Below are 19,873 nucleotides of genomic sequence, written 5' to 3' on the forward strand. Positions count from 1 at the left end.
AAGCCCATGCTAGGAGATGCAAAATAGGTAAAGACTACCCTGACAGAAGACTAATAATTCAATGTTTAGGTTTCCATGATGTTTACTTTATATTCCATGGTTTGCCAAAATTTCAACCAGGAAAGATGATTGAGTTCCATGGGCTGCCTCTTCACCCTACGTACGGGCCAAAATGTTCAATGCCAAGCATCTTTTGTGTGATCTGAAGGAGTGAACACTGCGAACTTTTCCTTATTTACTTTCAGGGTTGTCTTCAGATCTGAAAGAGGCACCACAGCTTAAATATTTGCAGAGACAGAAAAAAAAAAAAAACACCAACATTTTTATGGGCACCTAAGTTTTCTTCTGCCTTTAAGAATCTTAAATACATTAAAAATATTATTGTTAAAAAAAAAGAACATAAAATTTTGACTCCTCACATCCCCTGGGTGTGACCAGAGTTCACTGGCTACGTAAAACCCCTCCCCAAAGCAGTCTGTTTCTCATACTCAGCCTGTCTTAAAATGTCTTGCAATACCTATATGTTTAAATTAATTTTCGTTACTGAGCATCCTTCATGGAATCAAACTCTTCCAGCCTTCAGCAGTGGAAGGCACAAATGTGAATCATTTCAAGCAAGTACTTGATGATTCCATTTGTTTGCTGATTGGAGGCAGGGCTTCTGTTCTCTCAAGATCTCCTTTCTGGATAATCTCTCTAGGGTCCTTGGCTCAGTGAGAGGGACTTTCTTTTTTTCTTCTTTCTTTGTGATGAAGCATGATTGCTCTACAATGCTGTGTCACTTTATGCAATATAACGAAGTGTATCCGCTATATGTGTACATATATTCCTTCCCTCTTGGACCTTCCTCCCACCCCTCTAGTTCATCACAGAGCACCCAGCTAAGCTCCCTGTGCTACACAGCCTGTTCTCACTAGCTACCTATTTTACCCATGGTAGTGTATATATGTCGATCCTAATCTCCCGATTCATTCATTGCAGCACAATTTACAATAGCCAGGACACAGAAACAACCTTAATGTTCAATGACAGGTTTATGGGTAAAGAAGATGTAGTACAGATATACAATGGAATACTACTCAGCCATAAACTGGAACAAAATTGTTCATTTATAGAGATATGGACGGACACAGAGTCTGTCATGTCATATGGAATGAAGTAAGTCAGAAAGAAAAAAACAAATTCATATATTAATGCATATATGTGGAATCTAGAAAAATGGTATAGATAAACCTATTTTCAGGTCAGGAACAGAGATGCAGACACAGAGGATGGATATGAGGGGGACCTTCTCAAATAATCAGATCTGGAGCTATTGAAGCCCCAGAGTCCTGTCCCATCTTCCTATTGATGACTCCTTTCATTCTCTCGACATCTATTATTCTGCAGACTATGGGGAACTGATAGTCTAGTCTCACTGAACTATTAACCTCTAGCGTTCTTTCTGTCCTTCAAATTGGCAAGAAAATATCTTCTGCCCCTCATGATTGGCTCTTTTAGGAAAGGCATCTCTGGCAGGGTTCTAAAGCTCACGTTGACAGCTTACATGGACACAACAGGGGCTGGGATGTGAGATTATTGAGCACAGCATCCAACCAACCTTGCCGTCCATGACCCCTCTGATACCCTGAACCTTCTGCTCACACTGGCCCCCATCAGCTCACCTTCCCTACTCATTCTGATCCTCAGGTAATGTTAATCCAGTAACAACGCAGTGCACATAGGAACCCTGTTGGGTGGCTGGGTTTACATTTATCCTACAGGTCCCAAACAGACTAGGAGATGAGACTGGGTTCCCCACACCAGAATAGTTATAATTGTATTCAAATTTCCAAACTTGTTTATCTCCTGGTACATCCTATCATCCAGACCCCAATCTCTAAGTTCAACCTTCAATTATTTTAGGTCCCCAATTCAAATAAGGTTAATGTGATATTGACATTAAAACAATTTACACTGGATTACAAGTCATTTCTAACTCTGCATTTTGGTAGTGTGATCTGAGTAAGAAGTGCTTCTGATTGGGATCTGTTCATGGGTGGGTGATGAAGAGTTTCTGGTCACCCCTTCTCTATTCAGGGTACTTGCCTTCCTCCTGCTTGGAGCCCTTTTATGAAAAAGCAGGTAGTCAGAAACTTATTCTCTCTCTCACTTAAGACTATTACAGTGTGGACAGCCCTGGCATGGCTGAGGGAAAATATTCCAAAGTTCATACTTTCAGAGAGATTTTCAGAAGTTTTATATACATAACCAAATCAATATGGTGCATACCAGCTTGCTTTGGACTGTCCACAACCAAGGAAAGCCAGTCTAGCATAGCAGGTGGTGATGAAACTCTTCTCAACAAGCAAATGCCTCTAACATTTTTTGAGAAAAATCCATTCAGAGCACTGTCACCGACCCATGACCAAAAATCTGAAGAACAGCAGTGACCTCTTTAGGGAATGGGCCAGAGACAACCAGGTAGATGGTCAGGGACCCAAAAGCAGAACCCCAGTGCCAAGAGGGATGCTGATCCAGGCACTCATGGGGTGTCCAGGCCAAACACAGCATCCTTTCTCTAGGACAGCATGAAAGGCTTCAGCTCTGTTCAGGTCTGGGTTCTGGAACTGGAGGATACTAAGCCTGCAGACACAGTAACTCCGTGTCTGCAGCTTAATTGTTCAGGGTTTGGGTAGGGGACAACTTTGTCCTTCTACAAAGGAAACTGGGGTGTTAAATAGCAGCTTCATCAGCTCCAGGGGCTTCCCTGATGGCTCAGCTGGGAAAGAATCTGCCTGCAGTGCAGGAGACACAGGAGATGCAGGTTTGATTCCTGGGTTGGGAAGACCCCCTGGAGAAGGAAATGGCAACTCACTCCAGTATTCTTGCCTGAGAAGTCCATGGACAGAGGAACCTGGTGAGCTACTTACAAAGAGTCAGACATGACTGAACATGAGCTCATCAGCTCCAGGTCAAGGATCACTCTCTGAGTGAATGTTAAACAAGTAGAGAGTAAGATACTCTTCTGATCTCTTTCCTCATCTACTCAGCCACCAACTTATTCATTGCTTCTTAGTCATTTGGTTCTAGCCTCATCAGCCAAGAGGTGTAACTGTGTCCCTAAGACTGCAGATTACCTTTGTATTGGGACTATAATCTCTATTCTATGATTCCAAGTCAGCATAATTCAGGAATATTTATGCAAGTTCTCCTCCAAAATTCACCTCTGATGAATCGGTATGGAAAGCTAATATTGATTATTCTTGGTCAATTGCAATGCTGACCAAATTTAGTATTTAATTTTTTAATCAAAAATACATTGAATGTTTTATACTATTTTAATTTACACAGGACAAATTGATATTTAGAGGAGTTAAGTGGGTTGTTTGAGGCCATACCCCATGGCAGATACAACTTACATGAGCTCTGTCTTTCCCAAATACTCTTCTCTTACACCTATGTGGTGCTGAGCCCCAGAAGCCGATTTGACCATGTTTGTTCTTAAATGACTGCAGTCTGAACAAAGAAAACTATGTGACCCTTCATTGGATGTCAAAGAAAACAGATTACCTGGCTTATAACACAAACCTAGGTTCACTAAATTGAGTACAAATGAGTTTCTGGGAGACAGATTTTGACATTGAATGTGACATGCTCCAAATTCAGTGTGGGCAACAAAAGACTCCAGTCCCAGTCTGGACTGAGCAGGTGTCTTCTTGAAACTCACACATGCAGTCAGAAAAGTCCATAGACTTTGTTTCAGTGTTTCTAAATCAATAACAAGCTTTGAGTCCTAAGGTGAAGGACCTGAACTCATATCTGTAGATTGTTTCCTGGAACATTAAAGGCTACTATACAGTTTCTTCTCCTGATCCACCATTATTACCACCACCAAGAAAAACTGAAAAGAACACTGAAGGGGAAGTGAGGAAAGGAAAGGAGATACATTACAAATCCCAAGCTTTCTATGCTGGGGAGCCTTGTTAGACAGAATCTTCCAGCAGATCATAAGAACCCCATTTCTTTCTCTCCATCCTCTAGGAACCACCATTCTGGTCTCTGCTTCTATGAATTTGACTATTTTAGATTCCATATATAAGTGAGATCATGAAATATTGGTCTTTTTTTGAATTTGACTTATTTCACTTGGCATAATGTACAAAGTTCCAGTTATGCAGATGTATAACTTCTTGGGAGGTCCAAAGTATGGCATGAGGACTATTGTTAAGAACACTATATTGTATGGCTTTCTGGTGGCTCAGATGGTAAAGAATCTGCCTGCAAAGCAGGAGACCTGGGTTTGACCCTCAGGTTGGGGAGATCCCCTGGAGAAGGGAATGACAACCCACTCCAGTATTCTTGCCTGAGAATTTCATGGACAGAGGAATCTGATGGGCTACAGCCCACGGGGTCACAAAGAGTTGGACATGACTGTTTAACTAACACACACATACTGTATGCTTGATATTTACTAATAGAGTGGATAATAAATTATATCTTCTCAACAAACACACAAACACAAATGGATTAAACTGATAACAAACACATAAACACAAATGGATTAAACTGATAACTTAATGAATGATGACGAATATGTGAACTTGATTGTAGTGGTTGTTTCACAATGTATATACATCAAAATATCAAATATACACATTAAATATTTACAATGTGTATATGACAATTTTAGCTCAATAGATTGTTTTAAAAAGAACTAATAAATTCCTGAGAAATAAGACTAGAGGCATAAGTATTACCAGCTGTGTAATTTCTCAATCTAATACACAAGATCAAAAATCAAGAAAATCTACTCAGAATCCATAATTTATACCAATAAATTTTAAGGGAACTGTAACAGAATGAAATCAAGTGGTCAAACATTCACTGAGTATTCATTTCTTGGCAGGCTCAAATCTAGCAGTGTAGGATCTGGGGTTTGTGTGAACACACGTGGCTGTTCCAAAGATGAGCAAACACTGAGACAAGACTTTTGCCCTGTACAAGAGTCTCTCCAGGGCCCCCTACATGTCCCTGTTCCTTAGGCTATAAATGAAGGGGTTCATCAGTGGAGTGCCCACTGTATACATCACAGAGGTTCTATTTAGGCCACTACAGAGCTTTGAGTAGAGTTCCCTGTGCTATACAGTAGATTCTCATTAGTTGTTTATTTTATATACAGTATTAAATGTCCACTGACAGAGGAATAGATATAGAAGATCTGACACATATATACAATGGAATATTATACAGCCACAAAATGTAACAAAATTGTGCCATTTCCTGGGATGTGGATGGGTCTACATATTGTCTGGGTCTGATACAGAGCAAAGAGAAAAATAAATATTCTATGTTAATGTCTACATATGGAGTCTAGAACAATGGTAGTGATGAACCAATTAGACAGGCAAGAATAGAGAGGCAGATATAGAGAATGAATTTCTGCACACAGTTGGAAGATGGGCTGTTGTTATTCAGTCATGTCGTCTGACTTTTGCAAGCCCATGGACTGCAGCATACAAGGCTCCGCTGTCCTTCACATAGTTTGCTAAGAGGGAAGGAGAGGGTGGAGAAAACTGAGAGAGTACTGTTGACATATATACACAACCATGTGGAATTAGATTGTTAATGGGAAAATGCTACATAGCACAGGAGACTCAGTGTGGTGCTCTGTGATGACCCAGAGGGCTGCAAAGCATGGGGATGGTAGGAGGGAAGATCAAGAGAGAGAGAAAATAAGTATACGTATAGCTGATTCTCGTTGTATAGCAAAAGTCAACAAAGTATTGCAGAGCAATTATCCCCCAATAAATAAATAATTAATTACATTTTTAAAAAGAAATAAATTCCCAGGAAATAAGAGGAGAGGTGAAATACTACCAGCTATATAAATGCCCAGCCTTACAGACAATATCAAAAATCAAGAACCTAAACTCAAATTTCACAATTTATGCTAATGAACTGTTAGGAAATAGACAAATTCATAAAGGAATGCAATTCAACTATCAAACATTTACTGAGTATTTATTCTATACTGGCTTCAAATGTAGGGATGTAAGATCTGAGGTTTTGTGAACACACGTGTCTTTTACAAAGATGAGCAAACATCACTGAGATAAGACTTTTGCCTTGTGCAAGAGTCTCTCCAGGGCCCCCTTCATGTCCCTGTTCCTTAGGCTATAAATGAAGGGGTTCAGCAGTGGAGTGACCACTGTGTACATCACAGAGGCAATGGTGCTCTTGTCCCTGGAGGTGCTGGATGAGGGGAAAATATACAGCCCAATAATTGTCCCATAATACAGAGACACCACAGAGAGGTGGGAGCCACATGTGGACAACGCTTTGCAGATCCCCTTGGTGGAGGAGACCTTCAGGATGGTGGCCCCAATGCGTCCATAAGAGATCAGGATGCATACTAGCGGGAGGATGATGATGGCCACTCCTGCCGTGAAAATGGCCAGCTCATTGAGGGATGTGTCTGAGCAGGAGAGCTTCAGCAGGGCATCAAGGTCACAGAAGAAGTGGGGGATGCTGTGGTCAGCACAAAAGGACAGCCGGGGCAGGAGGAGGGTGTGACACAGGGCATTGGTACAGGAGAGAATCCAGGACACAGTTACCAGTGAGGGGCACAGCCCCTGTCCCATGGCGGTGCTGTAGTGGAGAGGGTGGCAGATGGCCACGTACCGATCATAAGCCATCGAGGTGAGCAGGAAATCATCCAGACCAGTAAAAAGGAGGAAGAAATATGTCTGTGTTATGCATCCTGCATAGGGGATGGATTGATCCTGAATCTGCATGTTTATCAGCATTTTAGGGATGGTGACAGATGAAAAGGAGACGTCAGTGAGGGCCAAGTGGCTGAGGAAGAAGTACATGGGGGTGTGGAGGCGAGGGTCCAGCCTGATGAGCAGGATGATGAGCAGGTTGCCCAGAACCGTGGTCAGGTACACGCCCAGGAACAGGGCAAAGAACACGCCCTGCTGCTCTGGCTGGATGGGGAGCCCCAGGAGGAGGAACTCGGACACGCTGCTCTGATTTTCCCTCTTCATGCTCCTCTCCTGCCTGCTGGGAATGAAAGGACAGTGAAAGAAGCACATTTTGATTGCAGCAGACATATATATGAGTCCTTTCTCTTGAAGAATATGTCAGTGTCTGTCTGCATTGCCATGTCTCTGCAGAATCCCCTAAGATAGATGGTATTACCATGTATATATAGGGAATTTTCCAACCAAGAATTGAGTTTGATACAGAAAAAAAACTGGCTCAGTGGCATTTGTCCATCATCTCAGTAAAGAGAAATTATCACAGTGTCTTAGCAGAGAAATAGTAAGATAAAAACTTCCCTAATTTCTTTTCTATTTCTGGACATGCAATCATAAGATTTGACCTTCAGGTTGTGATACCTTGACCTACGGAAATCTGACTTTTAAGTCCTCTCGTATGTTAAGGATAAGGAAGACGTTTCAGCAATCAATTCTTGAAGGAAAGTGGATCAAAAATACACAGCCAATGAATTTCCTGGTGATCCACTGCTTAGAGTTCAGCTTCCAAGTCAGGATGTATGGGTTCAATCCCTGTTCCAGGTATAAAGATATCATATTCCTTATGGCTAAAAACCAAAACATGAAATAATACAATATGGTAATAAATTCAGCAAAGAATTTAAAAAAATGATTGACACTAAAAAAATTTTTAATAAATAAGCAAATAAATAGCCAGTTCAATTATGTATAAAGGTTGAAGAAAAAAAAGAAGCTTACCTGTCAACTGAACTCAGAGTATCTTAGAGTTCAATCTTGCAATATCACTGCTCTACAAAGTAAAAAATATTACTGGCAATTATATGTATTTTTACTAGTACTCATATTTATCATTCTCCAATATCCTCCTGATTCAACAAAATCCTCTTGTTGAGGAGTTGCCTAATCCAAAATAAAAGCAGTTGCTCCCAAGATGTGTCAAAGAGATATGCCCTGATATGTGTTCTCTCCTCATTTTTAAGAACTAGTAATAAAAAGTATCACAAGCAAGAGCACAGAGAAGTGCCGAACACCTGTATACACACACACACACACACACACACACACACACACCTGCTGTTGGCATAGGAGACCAAGTTCTTCCCTGAACTTTATGCTCAAATGATCTACCTGCCTTGAGTAAGAACTGGTTTCTCAGCTTCTCTGTAGGGCACCTGGAGACAAGATTTATCCACTTCTGTGGTCCCGACCCACTCACCAGCATTAGAAAAAAGAGCTTGATCCTCAGTTCACCAACTTCAGACATGAAGACGGGAAGACTGCTCTGTCCACCAGGGAGGGGATCCAAGGGGACAGGGCTCCAAGCTCATGGTTAGAGACATGCATTAAACATGTATTAATTGCTCAGTTTTCTTGTTTCTCCCTCCAGGACACATGCCCTAGGGCAGTGGTTCCTAAACTTTAATGTTCCCTAGAATGCCCTGGGGAGTTTATTAAAGAGGCAGACCCAGCTCCAGCTCCAGCAATGCTCATTCTTGAACTCTGTGGTCAGGGAATTCTGACACATGTGGTCCTAAGAGTCGACGCTGAGAAAACAGCGTCCTTAGGAAGAACGTCATGATGATGCCCAGCGGGTGTGAGCAGGAAGGAGATGTGGAGAGAACTCTTTACTGACCCTTCCTTCTAGCTTAAAGTTTCCCCTAGTAAAGTCAAAGCTTGTGATGTGAGGATGGAGTTTTCTCCCAAGCTGAGATGCCGCCTTTAAATAAATCTGCTTTATGGTAGAAATCCAAATACAATATGAGAAAGTCAAAGTATTTCCCTGCCTTTTATTCATTTTTTATACTTATAAAATGGTTTTTATTCATAAAATTTTATATTAACATTTGTTGTTGTTCCATCAAAGTGTAAATCGCTTAGTCGTGTCTAACTCCTAGCAATGCCACAGACGGTAGCCCACCAGGCTCCCCTGTCAAAGGAATTCTCCAGGCAAGAATACTGGAGTTGTTTTTCAGCTTCAGTGTTCTTCAACTCGAGTTGTTGTTCATTCGGTAAGCCATGTCCGACTCTTTACAACCCCATGCCAGGCTTCCCTGTTTTTTGCTATCTCCCAGAATTGGAGAAGGAAATGGCACCCCACTCCAGTGTTCTTGCCTGGAGAATCCAAGGGATGGAGGAGCCTGCTGGGCTGCAGTCCATGGGGCCGCTGGGAGTCGGACACTACTGAGCGACTTCACTTTCACTTTTCACCTTCATGCATTGGAGAAGGAAATGGCAACCCACTCCAGTGTTCTTGCCTGGAGAATCCCAGGGACGGTGGAGCCTGGTGGGCTGCCATCTATGGGGTCAAACAGGGTCGGACACAACTGAGCGACTTAGCAGCAGCAGCAGCAGCAGCAGAGTTTGCCCAAACTCATGTTCATTGAGTCAGTAATGCCATCCAACCATCTCATCCTCTGTCATCCCCTTTTTATCCTGCCCTCAATCTTTCCCAGTGTCAGGATCTTTTCCAATGAGTTGGATTTTCACATCAGGTGGCCATAGTATTCGGCATCAGTCCTTCCAATGAATATTCAGGGTTGAATTCCTTTAGGATTGACTGGTATGATCTCCTTGCTGTTCAAGAGACTCTCAAGAGTCTCCTCAGCCCCAGCCGTACATGACTACAGGAAAACCATAGCATTGAGTAAATTACCTTTGTTGGAAAAGTAATGTTTCTGCTTTTATTTTTTCCCTTAGCTATCTTTTAATGTAAACCACAATTCTCACTTGTTCACATTATACTGGTTGATACTTTGACTAACTACCTGGCTTGGCTTTTTTTGTTTGTTTGTTTTTAATATAAATTTATTTATTTCTGCTTTTTAATATGCTATGTAGATTTTCCATAGCTGTTCTTCCAGGGTTAAGTGTCTTTAATTTTCATGACTGCAGTTACCAAATGATTTTGAACCCTAGAAAATAAAATCTGTCACTGTTTCCACTTCCCCCGCATCTATTTGCCATCAGCAATGAAACGGGATGCCATGATCTTTGTTTTGTGAATGTTGAATTTTAAGCCAGCTTTTTCATTCTCCTCTTTCACCCTCATCAAGAGGCTCTTTAGTTCCTCTTCACTTTCTGCCATTAAAGTGGTGTCATCTGCATATGTGAGGTTGTTGATATTTCTCCCAGCAATCTTGATTCCAGCTGGTGATTCATCCAGTCTGGCATTTCACATGATGCAATCTGTATATAAATTAAATAAGCAGGGTGACCATATACAGCCTTTATATACTCCTTTCCAAATTTGGAACCAGTCAGTTGGTCTATGTCCCATGCTAACTATAGCTTCTTGCCCTGCATACAGGTTTCTCAGGAGGCAGGTAAGAGTCTCTGGTATTTACTTCTCTTGAGGAATTTTCCAGTTTGTTGTGATCTACACAGTCAAAGGTTTTAGCATACTCAGTGAAAGAGGAGTAGATTTATTTTTTTAATTTTTATTTTTAGTTGATTTTACTTTACAATACTGTATTGGTTTTGCCATACATTGACATGAATCCACCACGGGTGTACATGCGTTCCCAAACATGAACCCCCCTCCCACCTCCCTCCCCATAACATCTCTCTGGGTCATCCCCGTGCACCAGCCCCAAGCATCCTGTATCCTTCATCGGATATAGACTGGCGATTCGTTTCTTACATGATTGTATACATGTTTCAATGCCATTCTCCCAAATCATCTCTCCCTCTCCCTCTCTCTCAGAGTCCAAAATTCCGCTCTACACATCTGTGTCTCTTTTGCTGTCTTGCATACAGGGTCATCATTGCCATCTTTCTAAATTCCATATGTATGTGTTAGTATATTGTATTGGTGTTTTTCTTTCTGGCTTACTTCACTCTGTATAATAGGCTCCAGTTTCATCCATCTCATTAGAACTGAGTCAAATGTATTCTTTTTAATGGCTGAGTAATACTCCATTTTGTATATGTACCACAGCTTTCTTATCCATTCATCTGCTGATGGACATCTAGGTTGTTTCCATGTCCTGGCTATTATAAACAGTGCTGCGATGAACATTGGGGTGCATGTGTCTCCTTCAATTCTGGTTTCCTCGGTGTGTATGCCCAGCAGTGGGATTGTTGGGTCATATGGCAGTTCTATTTGCAATTTTTTAAGGAATCTCCACACTGTTCTCCATACTGGCTGTACTAGTTTGCATTCCCACCAACAGTGTAAGAGGCTTCCCTTTTCTCCACACCCTCTCCAGCATTTATTGCTTGCAGACTTTTGGATTGCAGACATTCTGACTGGCGTTAAGTGGTACCTCACTGTGGTTTTGATTTGCATTTCTCTAATAATGAGTGATGTTGAGCATCTCTTCATGTGTTTGCTAGCCATCCGTATGTCTTCTTTGGAGAAATGTCTATTTAGTTCTTTGGCCCATTTTTTGATTGGGTCGTTTATTTTTCTGGAATTGAGCTGCAGGAGTTGCTTGTATATTTTTGAGATTAGTTGTTTGTCAGTTGCTTCGTTTGCTATTATTTTCTCCCATTCAGAAGGCTGTCTTTTCACCTTGCTTATATTTTCCTTTGTTGTGCAGAAGCTTTTAATTTTAATTAGATCCCATTTGTTTATTTTTGTTTTTATTTCCAGAATTCTGGGGGGTGGATCATAGAGGATCCTGCTGTGGTTTATGTCGGAGAGTGTTTTGCCTATGTTCTCCTCTAGGAGTTTTATAGTTTTTGGTCTTACGTTTAGATCTTTAATCCATTTTGAGTTTATTTTTGTGTGCGGTGTTAGAAAGTGATCTAGTTTCATTCTTTTACAAGTGGTTGACCAGTTTTCCCAGCACCACTTGTTAAAGAGATGTTTTTCTGTAATTCTCTTGATGTTTCTATTATCCAACAGATGTTGGCAATTTGATCTCTGGTTCCTCTGCCTTTTCGAAATCTAGCTTGGACTTCTGGAAGTTCTTGGTTCACATACTGCTGAAGCTTAGTTTGAATGGCTTTGAGTATAATCTTGTTAGCATGTGAAATGAGTGCAGTTGTACTGTAGTTTTAACATTCTTTGGCCTTGCCTTTCTTTGGGATTGAAATGAAAACTTCCCTTTTTTAGTCCTGGGGCCACTGGTAAGATTTCCCAATTTGCCAGCATATTGAGTGCAGCAGTTTAACAGTATCATCTTTTAGGATACATTTATATAAATGAGATTTATTTTGCATGGTATCTTAGAGTTTTCTTTTCCTGAATTTATTGCAATAATACTTGCACGTCTACTTCTATGCTTATCAGTGCATAAAATATATATAACATCAATATATTAATCTTCTCAAATTTTTAGTTGCTCTCTTGTTGAATTAACTGAGTGATTCATTAAAAAAGAATCTCTAATTCTTCAATAAGGTAAAACTTTATTAAATATTATAGTACACCCTGAAATCTTCTCCTGTGTCAGTTGTCTGATCAAGGTTACTTTATTATCTGCAAAGCATCCATTTTAACCGGCTGCATTGTCTTAGTTCCCCCGTGCCTGTGGCTTGCTCCTTTGAAGAGAGAACAACCGAACTTTGAAAATGGCCATGAAAATACATGAAGAATGGAAGTCTAGGTGGAAGCCCATGAAAAGACAGGCAATAAAGCCAGACTGTTTTCATTCACCTAAGGAACCATCTAAGTCAGAGCTTATGGAATGAAATAAATGAATAATGAGGAAAGTTGCATCATACTATTTTATACATGTATCAAATATCAAACTCCTTCAAAATATTGTGATTTCCAACTTTACACCCCAAACAGACCAGAGTTGTGGACATCACCACAGCCTTGCGTCACTCCAGCTGCTGGTTACATACTAATTAGTCTTCTGTTTCTGCATAACTTTGGTAAACATATTACATCTTTCATAGTGCAGGCACACACACACAAAGGGAAAAGATGAAAAAATAGGGTTAAAAATCTGATGTTCAAAAAAAGACATATATGTAGTATGTCAATAAGAGAGATGAACAGTATAAACTAATCTAAAAGAAGGCCAAAACGAGGGAAAAGAAAGCAAAAAATCTTTCTCCAAATCTCTTTGTACTAAGTGAGTTTTACAAGGTAGCAGGATTACAAAGTTGATGAATAAAGAAAAAAAATCAATGATACTTTATATTCTAGCAGTGAGCACTGAGAACTGAAATTTTAATATACTAATTAACATAGTTTAAAAAGCAAAATATGGGCTTATGGATGAATTTACCAAAATACCAGTATGTTAAAACTGCTGCTGCTGCTGCTAAGTCGCTTCAGTCGTGTCCGACTCTGTGCGACCCCACAGACGGCAGCCCACCAGGCTCCCCCATCTCTGGGATTCTCCAGGCAAGAACACTGGAGTCGGTTGCCATTCCTTCTCCATTGCATGAAAGTGAAAAGGGAAAGTGAAGCCACTCGGTCATGTCCGACTCTTAGCAACCCCATGGACTGCAGCCTACCAAGCTCCTCCCATGGGATTTTCCAGGCAAGAGAACTGGAGTGGGTTGCCATTGCCTTCTCCATGTTAAAACTACAAACTCATTAATGGTAAATTTAAAGAGGATGCAAAGAATAAAGATACACTTTGCCCATAGACTGGATAACTCAATATTATTATGGAGCCAGGCCTCTCCTCCAATTGATCTATAGGGTCAGTGCAATCAAAGGCAATGTATCAGTAGCCTGCTTGTAGAATCTGATTCTTAATCTGAAGTAAAGGGGAAGACAGTTGTGGATATGACTTGTGACGGAAGTAAAGCCCAATGCTGTAAAGAGCAATATTGCATAGAAACCTGGAACGTTAAGTTCATGAATCAAGGCAAATTGGAAGTGATGAAACAAGAGATGGCAAGAGTGAATGTGACCATTTTAGGAGTCAGCAAACTAAAGTGGACTGAAATGGGTGAATTTAACTCAGATGACCATTATTTCCACTACTGTTCAGGAGAATCCCTTAGAAGAAATGGAGTAGCCATCATAGTCAACAAAAGAGTCTGAAATGCAGTACTTAGATGCAATCTCAAAAACAACAGAATGACCTCTGTTCATTTTCAAGGCAAACCACTCAATATCACGGTAATACAAGTCTATTCCTTGACCAGTAAGGCTGAAGAGGCTGAATTTGAACAGTTCTAAGAAGACCTACAGGATCTTCTAGAGCAAATACCCAAAAAAGATATCCTTTTCATTATAGGGGATGGGAATGCAAAAGTAGGAAGCCAAGAACTACTTGTATTAACAGGCAAATTTGGCCTTGAAGTATAGAATGAAGCAGGGCAAAGGCCAATATAATTTTGCCAAGAGAACCCACTGTCATAATAAACACCCTCTTCCCACAACAAAAGAGATGACTCTAAACACAGACATCACCAGATGGTCAATACCAAAATTGGATTTGATTATATTATTTGCAGTCAAGATGGAGAATTTCTGTACAATCAGCAAAAACAAGACCAAGGACTGACTGTGGCACAGACCATGAAGTCCTCATTGCCAAATTCAGACTTCAATTGAAGAAAGTAGGGAAAACTACTATACCATTCAGGTATGACCTAAATCAAATCCCTTACGATTATACAATGGAAGTGAGAAACAAATTCAATGGATTAGATCTGATAGACAGAGTGCCTGAAGAACTTTGGACAAAGGTTCATGACATTGTACAGGAGACAGGGATCAAGATCATCTCCAAGGAAAAGAAATGCAAAAAGTCAAAATGATTGTCTGAGCAGGCCTTACAAATAGCTGAGAATAGAAGAGAAAGGAAAGGCAAAGGAGAAAAGGAAAGATATATCCTTTTGAATGCAAAGTTCCAAAGAATAGCAAGGAGAGAAAAGAAAGCCTTCCTCAGTGATCAGTGAAAAGAAACAGAAGAAAATAATAGAATGGGAAAGTCTATAGATCACTTCAAGAAAATTAAAGATACCAAAGGAATGTTTCATGCAAAGATGGGCACAATAAAGGACAGAAATGGTATAGACCTAGCAGAAGCAGAAGATATTAAGAAGTGGTAAGAATACACACAAGAACTATACAAAAAAGAACTTCATGACTCAAATAATCATAATGGTGTGATCATCACCTAGAGGCAGACATCTTGGAATGTGAAGTCAAGTGGGCCTTAGGAAGTATCACTATGAACAAAGATAGTGGAGGTGATGGAATTCCAGTTGAGCTCCTTCAAATCCTAAAAGATGATGCTATGAAAGTACTGAATTCAATATACAAGCAAATTTGGAAAACTCAGCAGTGGTCACAGGACTGGAAAAGGTCAGTTTTCATTCCAATTGCAAAGAAAGGCAATGCCAAAGAATGCTCAAACTACTGCACAATTGCACTCATCTCACACGCTTGTAAAGTAATGCTCAAAATTCTTCAAGCCACACTTCAACAGTTTGTGAACTGTGAACATCCAGATGTTAAGGCTGGATTTAGAAAAGGCAGAGGAACCAGAGATCAAATTGCCAACATCTGCTGGATCATTGAAAAAGCAAGAGAGTTCAAGAAAAACATCTACTTCTGCTTTATTGACTATGCCAAAGCCTTTGACTCTGTGGACCACAACAAACTGTGGAAAATTCTTAAAGAGATGGGAATACCAGACCACCTGACCTGCCTCTTGAGAAATCTGTATGCAGGTCAGGAAGCAATAGTTAGAAATTGACATGGAACAACAGTCTGATTCCAAATAGGGAAAGGAGTATGTCAAGGCTGTATATTGTCACCCTGCTTATTTAACTTATATGCAGAGTACATCATGAGAAACACTTGGCTGGATGAAGCACAAGCTGAAATCAAGTATGCCAGGAGACATACGACCCAGCAATTCCACTGCTGGGCATACACACCAAGGAAACTGGAATTGAAAGAGACACATGAACCCTAATGTTCATCACAGCACTGCTTACAATAGCTAGGACATGAAAGCAACCTAGATGTCCATCGGCTGATGAATGGATGAAAAAGCTGTGGTACATATACACAATAGAATATTACTCAGCTAGTAAAAAGAATGCATTTGAATCAGTTCTAATGAGGTGGATGAAACTGGAGCTTATCATACAGAGAGATGTAAGTCAGAAAGAAAAAAAACCCATACAGTATATTAACACATATATATGGAATTTAGAAAGATGGTAATGATGACCCTATATGAGAGACAGCAAAAGAGACACAGATATAAAGGACAGTCTTTTGGACTCTGGGAGAAGTTGAGGGTGGATGATTTGAGAGGGTAGCGTTGAAACTTGTATATTATATGTGACATGGATTGCCGGTCCAGGTTGAATGCAAGAGACAGGGTGCTCAGAGCTGGTGCACTGGGATTACCCTGGGGAATGGGATGCAGAGGAAGTTGTGAGGGGGTTCTGGATGGGGAACACATGTGTGCCCATAGTTGATTCATGTCAGTGTATCGCAAAAACCACTACAATATTATAAAGTAATTAGCCTCCAGTTAAATAAAATAAATTAATTTAAAAATAAGAACAAAAAAGAAAGAAAGTCATGGTACATATACACAATGGAACATTATTCAGCTATTAGAAAGAATGCATTTGAATTGGTTCTAATGAGGTGGATGAATCTGGAGCCTATTATACAGAGTGAAGTAGGTAGAAAGAAAAACACCAATACAGTATATTAATGCATATATATGAAATTTTAAAAGATCATAATGGTGACCCTATATGAGAGACAGCAAAAGAGATACAGATGTAAATAACAGAATTTTGAACTCTGTGGGAGAAGGTGAGGGTGGGATGATTTGAGAGAATAGCATTGAAACATGCATATTATCATATGTGAAATAGATCACCAGTCCAGGTTAGATGAATGAGGCAGGGCGCTCAGGGCCAGTGCACTGGGATGACCCTGAGGGATGGCATGGGGAGGGAGGTGGGAGGGGGGTACAGAATGGGGACACATGTGAACCCATGGCTGATTCATGTCACTGTATGGCAAAGACCACCACAATAATGTAAAGTAATTAGCCTAAAATTAAATACATTAATTTTTTAAAAAAAGATTGCCAGAAGAAATATCAATAACCTGAGACATGCAGATGACACCACCCTTACGGCAGAAAGTGAAGAAGAATTAAAGAGCTTCTTGATGAAAGTGAAAGAGGAAAGTGAAAAAGTTGGCTTAAAATGCAACATTCAGAAAACGAAGATCATGGCATCCGGTCCCATTACTTCATGGCAAACAGATGTGGAAACAGTGACAGATTTCATTTTCTTGGGCTCTGAAATCACTGCAGATGGTAACTGCAGCCATGAAATTAAAAGATGCTTGTTCCTTGGAAGAAAAGTTATGACCAACCTAGACAGCATATTAAAAAGCAGAGACATTACTTTGCCAACAAAAGTCCATCCAATCAAAGCTATGGTTTTTCCAGTAGTTATGTATGGATATGAGACTTGGACTATAAAGAAAGCTGAGCACCAAAGAAATGATGCTTTCGAACTGTTGTGTTGAAGAAGACTCTTGAGAGTCCCCTGGTCTGCAAGCAGATCCAACCAGTCCATCCTAAAGAAAATCAGTCCTGAATATTCATTGGAAGGACTGATGCTGAGGCTGAAACTCCAATACTTTGGCCACCTGATGCAAAGAACTGACTCATTTGAAAAGACCCTGTTGCTGGGAAAGATTGAAGGTGGGAGGAGAAAGGGATGACAGGGGATGAGATGGTTGGATGGTATCACTGACTCAATGGGCATGAGTTTGATTAAACTTTGGGAGTTGGTGATAGACAGGGAGGCCTGGCGTGCTACAGTACATGGGGTCACAAACAGTCAGACACAACTGAGTGACTGAACCAAACTGAACTGAAAAGGGAAGACAAAAAATGTTAAAATGAAAAGCAAAATGCCATAGCTAATTTACCTAATTTCAAAACTGTTTTATAATCCAAAGCAAGGAAAATAAAAATAATTACATGAGAATAGAAATATAAATCAATAGAACAGTGAATAATTTTGAAATACATCAATACATATAAGGTCAATTAAGAGTTTACAAATGCAAGAAGGCAATTTAACGTGGCAAGGATAGTGTTTCAATAAATGGTACCAGCATGGTTCAGTATCAGTATGTCTTAAGTGAACATGGACGCTTTTGCCACAGCACATGCAAAACATAACTCAAAGTAGATCAATAGTTTAAGATCTATAACTATAAAACTATCTTCAAGAAAAACTTGGATAAATCTTGGTAAACGTGGGATAGGCAATATTTTCTTAAATAAGACACAGAAGTCATGAACAATGAAAGGAAAAGAGTAGAATCTTGATTTTATAAAAATAAAAAGCATTTGCTCTTCCAAAGAAACTTTAAAAAAAAAATTTATTGGGCTATAGTTGTTTAACAGTGTTGTGTTATTTTCTCTTTTCAGAAAACTGAATCAGCCATATGTATACATATACCCCCCCTTTTTAATTTCCTTCCCCTTTAGGCCACCACAGAGCTTTGAGTAGAGTTCCCTGTGCTATACAGTAGATTCTCATTAGTTATTTCTTTTATGCACAGTAGTAAATGTCCAATGACAGAGGAGTAGATATGGAAGTGGTGGCATATATATACAATGGAATATTATACAGCCACAAAACGTAACAAAAGTGAGCCATTGCTGGGACATGGATGGATCTACATATTGTCTGGGTCTGACATACAGAGTAAAGAAAAAATATATATTGTTTGTTAATGTCTATATATGAAGTCTATAAAAATGATAGTGATGAACCGATTTGACAGGCAAGAATAGAGAGGCAGACATAGAGAATGAATTTCTAGACACAGTTGGAGGTGGAGTTGTTGTTATTCACTCACTAGGTCTTGTCTGACTTTTTACAAGCCCATGGACTGCAGCATACCAGGCTACTCTGTCCTTCACAGAGTTTGCTAAGGGAGAAGGAGACGGTGGGACAAACTGAGAGAGTACCATTGACATTTATACACTTCAGTTCAGTTCAGTTGCTCAGTTGTGTCTGACTCTTTGCAACCCCATGAATCACAGCATGCCAGGCCTCCCTGTCCATCACCAACTCCCGGAGTTCACCCAAACTCATGTGCATCGAGTTGGTGATGCCATCCAGCCATCTCATCCTCTGGCGTCCCCTTCTCCTCCTGCCACCAATCCCTCCCAGCATCAGGGTCTTTTCCAATTAGTCAACTCTTCGCATGAGGGGGCCAAGTATTGGAGTTTCAGCCTCAGCAGTCTTTCCAATGAACACCCAGGACTGGTCTCCTTTAGGATGGACTGGTTGGATCGCCTTGCATTCCAAGGGACTCTCAAGAGTCTTCTCCAGCACCACAGTTGAAAAGCATCAATTCTTTGGCAATCAGCTTTCTTCACAGTCCAACTCTCACATCCATACATGACCACTGGAAAAACCATAGCCTTGACTGACCTCAGTTCAGTTCAGTCACTCAGTCGTGTCCGACTCTTTGTGACCCCATGAATCGCAGCACGCCAGGCCTCCTGGTCCATCACCAACTCCCGGAGTTCACTCAGACTCACATCTATCGAGTCAGTGATGCCATCCAGCCATCTCATCCTCTGTCATCCCCTTCTCCTCCTGCCCCCAATCCCTCCCAGCATCAGAGTCTTTTCCAATGAGTCAACTCTTTGCATGAGGTGGCCAGAGTACTGGAGCTTCATCTTTAGCATCATTCCTTCCAAAAAAATCCCAGGGCTGATCTCCTTCAGAATGGACTGGCTGGATCTCCTTGCAGTCCAAGGGACTCTCAAGAGTCTTCTCCAACACCACAGTTCATAAACATTTTGGCGCTCAGCCTTCTTCACAGTCCAACTCCCACATCCATACATGACCGCAGGAAAAACTATATCCTTCACTAGAAGGACCTTAGTCGGCAAAGTAATGTCTCTGCTTTTGAATATGCTATCTAGGTTGGT

General features: G+C 40.5%; 1 protein-coding gene across 1 annotated transcript in view; it reads right to left on the reverse strand.

The window, feature by feature from the left end:
* Positions 1 to 6,086: 6,086 nt before the first annotated feature.
* Positions 6,087 to 19,873, reverse strand: part of LOC120852299 (olfactory receptor 1J4-like) — a 15,082-nt gene continuing 1,295 nt past the window's right edge. Inside the window, exon 2 of the mRNA XM_040225713.1 lies at positions 6,087 to 7,041. Coding sequence (XP_040081647.1) covers positions 6,087 to 7,041 — 955 coding nt within the window. The remainder of the gene's footprint in view (positions 7,042 to 19,873) is intronic.

The sequence above is a fragment of the Oryx dammah genome, unplaced genomic scaffold (assembly GCF_014754425.2).
Source record: "Oryx dammah isolate SB20612 unplaced genomic scaffold, SCBI_Odam_1.1 HiC_scaffold_25, whole genome shotgun sequence".
Lineage (NCBI taxonomy): Eukaryota > Metazoa > Chordata > Mammalia > Artiodactyla > Bovidae > Oryx > Oryx dammah.